The sequence below is a fragment of the Numida meleagris genome, chromosome 4, assembly GCF_002078875.1.
Source record: "Numida meleagris isolate 19003 breed g44 Domestic line chromosome 4, NumMel1.0, whole genome shotgun sequence".
Classification (NCBI taxonomy): domain Eukaryota; kingdom Metazoa; phylum Chordata; class Aves; order Galliformes; family Numididae; genus Numida; species Numida meleagris.
Window position 1 is genome coordinate 1,850,104 of NC_034412.1, and position 8,739 is coordinate 1,858,842.

An 8,739-nucleotide genomic window follows, 5' to 3' on the forward strand; every position below is an offset into this window, starting at 1 on the left:
GCCTGAATCCACTTCCATTGTGTCCTGGTTTCCCATGTTTTATTCTGCACTTCGCTTTAAAAAACAAAACAGAAACAAAAGCTGAAAACAAAACCCGACTGAAAACAAACAAAAAGCATTCTGCTAGATCTGGCAGGAAATAAGCATCAAACACACACCACTGCTCTCCGCAGTATTACTCAAATGAATACAATTACACTTTGCCTTCATTTTAAGTATAGGAACAAAAAGGCACAACGCTCAGCCAAACCTCTGCCAATGTAAGACTTCCGAGCAGAAGAGTTAACGCTGAAGAAGAAGGGTTTGTATAAATCAGTATATGTATAGATCAGTTTCTTTGAACTGACCATTTTAAATAGCACACAGTGAATCAGACATTTTTGCTTTTCCTGACGTATTGACAGCTACCAGAGCCCTCTGGACAGCTGGTTCATCTCACCTCCTTCTCCTTCACAAAACTAATACTATTAATAAGTCAACTTCTTCCTAAAATGATCAATACTGGTCCATTGCAATGCTCAAGTTTCAGTTATTTTACAGCAGATCTCACAGGTGTGAGATTCTAATTTCTTGTACATAAGGAGTGGCTGGATTCACAGGGATTCCACAGCTAACTCTATCTTTCCCAACTAAAGAGCCTTTCAGTTTTCAAAAAAGCACTTTTTATTCTGATCACCTCTCTGATTTGATGTAGTATACTTGTCCAGTCCATAGCCAGGACCCTTTTCCATTGCAGAACACCTTCTTCTAATCACTGAACTACGTTCTCATGGCATCACTGACACTACTCAACACTGAATGGCTGAGCTCTTCACAGCCATCATGAACGTATTTCACTGATATTACTAGTGGAAGAAAAAAAATAATAATCAGCCTTGCAACAGTAAGCTCACATACACAGAGAACTCAAAGGAATCCACCAACTTTCAGTATCCAACTTGAAGCCTTCAGAGTTGCTTTCTTAAGAATATAGACAATTCTGTAGTGTCTCACATATAGGACCAGCTCCTGTTGACCCAGAGTGAATCTGAGGTCTCTGTTCTTCTGTAAGAAACCCCCTCCAACCTGATACATCCCAGGAAAATCAAACAAACGAGCAAAGCAGCCAGCTGGCAAGCAACCAGATGTTTTGGTGTAAGTCACATCATCAGGAGAACAACGGGCCACGTCGCAGAGCACAGTCCTCTTCCACTGTGAGCTGGATGCTTCCATGTCCAGCCTTCTGCATCCCTTCCTGCTCTACCAGCTCTTACTTCTGTCACAAGGCACCTCCCCATTAACAAAGCACAGCAAACTGTAGCCTAGCAGGAAAGAAGATACTTGCAAATAAAAACAGGGCCATCCTAGGCACTAAGATAGAAGCATCTGGAAAAACAATCATGCGTTTAAAAAGTGTACCATAACACTAAAGTACAACAAATCAACTTATCATGGCTACCATCTTTATTTCTGTAATTTCTCTGCTTTTCCAGCACATGAACTTATAACTTATGAGAATTGAATGAATGTGACCCATTAGATATTGGGCTTTTTCATTGCATTCTTACTCAGAAGTTGTTCCAAGGCCACGTTTCAGTGGATTTCTCTGCCTTCTTCTGTCTTGAGTTGAACATTCAGGTAGTAGTGGCTTTCAAATTAGAAATTATTGCCTTCTTATACACAATTAAGAAAGGGAAAATTTTAGCTATCTGCTTGGAATAGATAGAAGTGATTCGTAGAAGCGATTCAACTTCACCTTTCTTTAAGTATCAGTTCTGTAAAATACTGTTCCCTTATCTTCATTAAGTACTGAAGCCAGAAGCTGTCCTCAAGTTTAAAGTGACTCTCCAGTTCTGGAGGAATGTCAAGTGGGAGATTAGCAGCCTATTCAAATACAGACCATAAAACAGGTATGTTTTGTTCATTACATTTTATAGACTCTTCAATGCTGACCTAATAGAAAATGATCAATAATATACAAGCTGAAAAAACAGGTCCATTTCCTTATGATTTGTGCTCAATACACAGTTTAAAGCTGAGTATTTTCTTTCAGTTTGTAAAGAAAGCAGCAAAGCGACCAATGCAAGCAGGAAGCAAAAGACAATATTCCACAGGAGATGCAACTCAGAAGAAAGCCCAAGAGGATTAAATTTACATTTGCTCCAATTTCACAACTATCTGGAGCTCAACCAGGCATTGATGCAACTCTGTAAAGACATGATACTCCGTTTCCATCAGATTCAGCAGACTTCCAGGAGTCCTTATCACAGAGATGAATTAGCTGCGGCAGGAAAATCGCAGGCTTGACACGCGCGCTGTGTAATTAGTAGCCAAACAAAATTTAAAATTTTACCATTGCTATTTTAAAAACACAGTAATTCAGAAATAAAATCCTTGCATTTTAAGTGTATGAATAATTTGCTTGCACATGCACAGACTTTGCAAGTTCTCTCTCTCTCTCTACATACATATCTATATCTATTGAAAGTGCTAGATTACACTAGGAGAAAAAATCCAAAGTTTTCTGCATTAAGCTTTCTCTCCTTTCATTCCTTCACAAACAGTTTAGCACTATTTTCTCTTTCAATTTCACCGAAGAAAAGCTAACACAACTATGACTGCTGACAAATACATCTCATCCACTGTTTTCCAGAAAGCAAATTTTCAGGCTGAATTTCCCAACCAATGCTGAGAGCTCACCCCTTAGTCCTAACAACAGCTAGTGAAAAAAGTGAATTAATTACGGTGAAAATTATTCATTCCATGAATAACAGCACTGCTAATTAAATCGCACCGGCGGTAGCTCCTAAGTCACCACCTGCCCCCCAGCCCCCTCCAGGACTGACCACGGAATTCCCATTTTCTTCATTTTCTTGGGGAAAAGGGAAAAAGGGTTCCTAGGTTCCTAAATTTAGACTTGAAGCATGTATACAAATTGGGAATTACTCTATTCAGCTAAATAAATTTAATTTGAATCACGTCCTATCTTCCTTGCGTAACATCCCGTGTTATCCTCAGGGTATCTACCATCCTGTACAACCCCGTGTCACACCAAGAAGCAGGGCAGGCTATGAGACTGCAGAGTCTGAGCAGATGATCCCTACTTCAGCTACAACACTGTTAAGGCAATAAGCCCGAGGGGTGTGCTCAGAACTGGGCAATACAAAGGGCCTACACATCTGCAAAATGCAAAAACCAAAAAACTCCCACTGCACTGAAGCTGGCAGAGACAGTCAAATCATTTTACATCGTGTGCAAGCAAGAAGCATCTGCATTAAAAGAAAGTGAAAGTTAATCAAGCTGATGTCCAGAAGCTGGACAATGATAGTTCATAGACTTTCAAGTACATATGGATTCTAACTGAGATAGAGTGACATAATCATTTACATGTTTTATTATAATAAAAAAAAAGCCCTTTTCTTTTGACAACACTTTCCCTGGCCCTCTTCACAATATTTCTTGTAGCTGAAACCTTTAGAGAAGTACTCGAATATCGGGTTGTTCAGAGTGGAGAAGAGAAGAGAGGGCTCCCAGTAGACCTGCCAGTACCTACAAGAAAGCTGGGAGGGATGCTTCATCAGGGAGAGTAATGATAGGACAAGGGGTAATGCCTCTAAACTAAAAGAGTTTAAAATTCAGATTAGATGTGAGGGAATCCTTCACTCAGAGGTAGGGAGGCCCAGGCACTGCTGCCCAGAGCAGTGGGTGTGCCATCCCTGCAGTGGGGGGCAGGGCCATGGGGGTGTCCATGATTGGGCTGGGGGGATTTAAGGTCCCTTCCAACCCCAAACAGCCCATGGTTCTACGAATGCCTCACCAGGCCCAGCTGCCTAATAGCCACAGCAAAATTCAGCATCAAGTACTGCAAAAATTACACTTCTACTTGGTCAAACTTCTCTCCACATTTTCCCTCCCCATATATAAGGGGAAGTAGGATGCTATAGTGAGCTGACCTTCAGACTCGGGCCAAACAATGTCCTGCTGTTGCTCTGTAAGATTAGTGCATTTATTCCATAGGAAGTACAGAAGATCTTAAAGAAATCTTGGCCTTCCTAACTTCTTAAGTGCAACCACTGTCAGCAGCCAGGGAAATCACCAAAGTTTCATGCACGGAATGAACTTCCCTGCCTTCTTCAAATACATGGCTCTCTCCACCACACAGAAAGCCACGCTGGACGCATCAGCACCAGACTGCTATTGCCCTGTAACAATCCTCTTCTAGCCAGGCTCACTGGGAAGCTGGCCACGTAAGCTGCACTCACTGAAGAGAGCATGCTAGATCCAGAAATTCAAAGTTCTGGATAAACTTGGGCAGAAGTTAACTGGAAATCATCCATCAGTCCCATTAAAACTATCAATAAGGTCATGGGCAGATGGCCATATCCTGATGGAAACTCTACAATTGGCCAAGAGCTGCTCTGCCTGAAAGAGCTGGCAGATTTAGGGCAGCATATTGCTTTGAGTTCGGTGTTGAGCAACTCCCACCGCTACCATTTTCTGAAACACGGCTTCACCACCAAGACCTCTGACTGCTGACAAAAGAATATAAACTCAGTTGAGTGTATTGATGGGATCTGCTTCTTCGTGCACACAATTACTGCAATTGGCAAGATAGTTTAATCGACTTGTTCTGAAACTTTCCACAGTGTTTTCAATGAAGTAAAAGGAACATATAAAATGTCAGTATCTACATAAGGACCGTCCAACTTCAGCAAGCAAACCGTAGGGCTTTTCCAAGTCACTCATGTGCCAAGTTCTTGGATGTACCTCATGAAAATATCAGAAATCCATACCATGGTGAAGCAATGTCAGTATTTTGGTCACCTTCAGTTACAAGCAATCCACTATCTATGTAGTAGCAGTGCAGACATACTGGAAGGTATTGGTGTGTGAAATAGCCAAGTGTGAAATGAGCTATCAAAGGGGACAGGATTTGACCTTACATACAAAATTATACGTCTGGTGAAAGAAACATGTCAGTAATGTTGTATCAGAGAAAACTACAGTAACACAACATATTAATCTTGAAACATTTTTACATCAGCGCAACTGGTGTATCGGTGTTCGAACTTGCTTTATTTCAGACTATTCAAATGCAAATAATTTCTAATGCATTCAAACGAGATACGCACAAAGTGATATATAAATTATGAATCTTTTAAACCGACATACCATCAGAACTCGTAAGAACGAAGCTCTCAGCTTGGGACTGCTTCTTCCCACCAACGCTCCTGGGAAGCCAGTGAAGGTCTATGGGGTAGGTATCATCTGGAAGTTTCACTACTCGAGCGGTCTCACTCGTTAGAAGGTTCCATTTCAATATCTGGTGATCATCACTGCAGGAATATAGCTCGTCAGCCGTGGTCCATCCCACGCAGCTAACTAATTCCTTATGTTTAATTAAATTAAGGAAGTCTGAAAGTTTTAATCATTAGAAGTACTTATAAAATGGTCAGTACAGGAACATTATCTCGATACCATTGCATAGAATACTTTATATATAGGAAATACAATTCTTCATTCTTCCCTTGTTCGTTTGTTTCAAGAAAAGCAGGTAGAAATTCCACAAGAAACAAAGCAGACAAACCACACCACGTGAAAATAGAATTCCTGCAATGTGTATTTATCAAAGCACTGATGAACTGCTGAGACACACCTGTAAAGAATCTCAGTGCAAGTACAAATCACTGTTATCATTCAAACGTGTTGACTTATTAACACCACCCCGTACATAAACCATTGCCATATTTATTAAAAATGGGGAATCACGGTTTTGTTTAAATCTGCTTTTTGTGTGTTTTACTGTAAGCAAGCAGGTATATCTACTCCACTGTCTGGGAAAGCTTTAACTTGTTGCTACACACAAGAAAGGAAAAAGAAAAGCTCAAAACTTTGTAGCAACACATTGACAGCTTCTGAAGGGAAGGTATCACTCAGATTGTTCCACCTCTCCTAAAATATTGCCCCTAAAGGCTGCACTAACTACTCAGGTTAAAAAATAAAAGTAAAAAACTAAAAAACAAAAAAAACAAAACAAAAAAAAAAACCAGAAAAAATCCACCTACAATTTACAAGTATTTTACTGCAACATTTATGATAAATAAAATCCTTTCTAGAAGATAAACTACATGATGATGTAGCATGGATTTCAGCGGTTTATTCTAAGATAAAGGATATGTTTTGGTTCCTTTAAAAGCGAAGTCTTCAGCCTCATTTTGGTTGTTCAGATGGAACATTTAAACGAGGTATGCAGGTATATTACAACTGTAATAAAACAGAGCGAGCGTGTATATAAGTAGCCAAAACTCAAAAGGAAGATACCAACACTAAAACATTTTCAAATAAGCAATATTATGTTAGTACTGTGCCAAAATCAGCACCCAAAGTAAGTTTTAAGGGAATTCTGCTTGCACAGAACCCAGTGGCACCCTTGAACACTGGGCAAGAACAAACAGTGCCAGGTGTGCTTTGCTGGAACATTGTAAAATGCAGCACTGAAGTTCTCTTGCTCAAACACAGCCATGACAGTAGCAAGGCAAGAGCTGGTATCACAAACTGGTCAACAACCTTCATGCTTACTGACAGCACTGAGAAAACACAGAATGAAAAGCCATTCTGGGAAGACAATCCTGCTGTGACCAGACGATACAACGTCTGCCACCCACCACTGCTTGTAATGTACACCACACTTCACTGCAACACAGTAATTCCGCAGGGAGGTCAGGGAGGTCCCACAGCCCTGCCCTCCTCCTACCAACAGCCAAAGCCTTTGGGAGGCGGTGCTGGGGCAGACAGGGGCACTGCTCCGGGTGAGCACTCTGGGCCCTCAGGGTGGAAAGGAGGGAGAGCACGGGGTGGGAGCAGACAGGGCACCGAAGAGAGCACGGGGATGCACAATGTGACCTTCCGAACCTCTGGGATTTTTTCCACCACAAAAAACAATGATGAGTCCAACAGTTGCTACGCAGATTTCAAGAAGCATAAAAAGGATGCCCAAAAGATGAGAATTAATTTTAGCTCTACGTTCCATTAATTAACGTGTGCAATAGTGATATTTGTTGTTATCCGAATGTCTAGCGTCCTCCTCATTCCCTGGACCAAAGGCCGTGCTGTGATCCTCACCACCCAGCCATGTCAGAGGGGTCTTTCCGCCTCGCCCCTGACTCTGGCACAGCGGTGATGCCTCAGCTCGGCAGTGCCACGTACCTGCCCTGCCCAGCACGTGCTGCGGTGTTTGCCACCGCTCAGCTGCAGGGCTCAGTCTCTGCGCTCTGAAATCCAAAATTAAACCGCCTCACGTAAACTCGAAGCTTTGAACACAACGAAGAAACAACACGGAGCAACACGTCGCCAGATTTCTTGTTCGGCTGAGCCGTCAGCATCTCGGCAGCAGAACTGCCCCATCTGGGTGCACGGATCCCACCTGCCTCAATGTTCCGCGCGCACCGCAGCGCTCCTAACGCACCCTTCCAGCTGCAGTTTGGCACGCGGTAATTAAGCCCATCTCACTTAGAGCTCCAGCAGGCACGCTGGCATCCCTTCCTACCCCACTACACCGGCTCCCGCAAAACGTTCTCAATATCAGCCCTTAAAAGGAAAACCCTCACGGGCATTCTCTCAGTTCCACCTGCCGGCGGCAGGAGCTCGGTCGGGCTCGCCCCGAGCGCTCAGCCCCGCGCAGCCCTCCCGCCCTCGGCCGCCGTCCCTCCGGGGCAGCGGAGGATCGGGGAGAGCCGCGTGAGCGGGAGATTGAGCAACGGCGCGGGGGGGCGGGGAGCCCGGCGGGGGAGGGCCGGGAGGAGCGCTCCTGGGCCCCGCAGCCCGTCTCGCTCTCCGCTCGTGCCAGAACCGCCTTCTTTCGCCCCGCAGCCCCACCCCGCGCGGCCCGAGGGAGGTCACGGCGGGCCGCCTTCCCGCTTCCCCACCGGCACGTTCGGGATCTCTGCTGAGGGACCGTCCCCCGCCGCGTTCCCTCCGGCCGTGCCCGCCGCCCTCGGCATCCGCCCGCTCAGCGCCGCCCCTCCCACCTCCGGGCCCTGCGCCCGGCCCGGCGCCGGGTCCCACCTCCCTCCGGCCGCCCCCTCCCCGGCTCTGCTTTTACCTGCGGCGGCGGGGACGGCGGCGGGCAGCTCCCGTCAGGGCCGCTCCGCTCCGCTCCGCTCCCTCAGGGCCGCGTCTCCCGGCGCCGTCTCTATGGCCACGTCGCGCGAGAGCGCCCCCCCCCCCGGCGCGCGGGCAGGGCCGGGTGACAGCGCGTCACCGCGCCGCCCGTTAACCAGCACGGATTTCAAAGCGAGCCCCGTTTTCACTTTATTTATATACGCGTATATACTTTTTATTTTATTTTTTTTGGCGGAGCGCTCCGCCGCGCCGTCCCCTCGGCGCCCAAGCGCCGCCCACTGACCTACTTCCAGAACGAAGGAATTAATCCCTTCCACGCAGGCACGGCCGAAACGCCGCAAACATCGCCTCGCCTGCCCCTCGGCCCCTTCGGCACGTGGGAGGGGGGAGCTGTGGGGGCATAAAAATACTAAATAAATAAAAAACAAAACAGCCGCCCCCACAGCAAGGCACAACGCGCCGCGCCGCCCCGCTAACGGCCGCCAAGATGGCGCGCGGCGCGGCTTTTTCCTCCTTTCAAACCCGCGGCCGCCCCGCCCCCTCCCGGCCCAGCCTGCCCCGCGCCTTTCTAACGAATTTCGGTTCGAGTTCGCCGTTTGGGCGCCATTTTCGAGTGTGGAAGCCGCCGAGCCGCGGCGC

The 8,739-nt window shown here is 46.1% G+C and overlaps 1 protein-coding gene across 7 annotated transcripts in view; it reads right to left on the reverse strand.

Annotated features, from left to right (window-relative positions):
• IFT80 (intraflagellar transport 80) overlaps positions 1–8,596 on the reverse strand; it is a 54,902-nt gene extending 46,306 nt beyond the window's left edge. For 3 of the 7 annotated variants that reach the window (XR_002437749.1, XR_002437748.1, XM_021393649.1), the window contains exons 1-3: positions 8,081–8,235; positions 6,157–6,243; positions 5,152–5,373 (exon numbers count right to left, since the gene is read on the reverse strand). Coding sequence is in view for 4 of the 7 variants with exons in the window: in XM_021393649.1 (XP_021249324.1) it covers positions 5,152–5,373; positions 6,157–6,193 (259 nt within the window). In the remaining 3 variants the exon portion in view is untranslated. Of the gene's footprint in view, positions 1–5,151; positions 5,374–6,156; positions 6,244–7,185; positions 7,570–7,904; positions 8,014–8,080; positions 8,236–8,383 lie in introns of those variants that run through there. The other 4 variants (XM_021393647.1, XM_021393646.1, XM_021393648.1 and 1 more) reach the window with 4 other exon arrangements.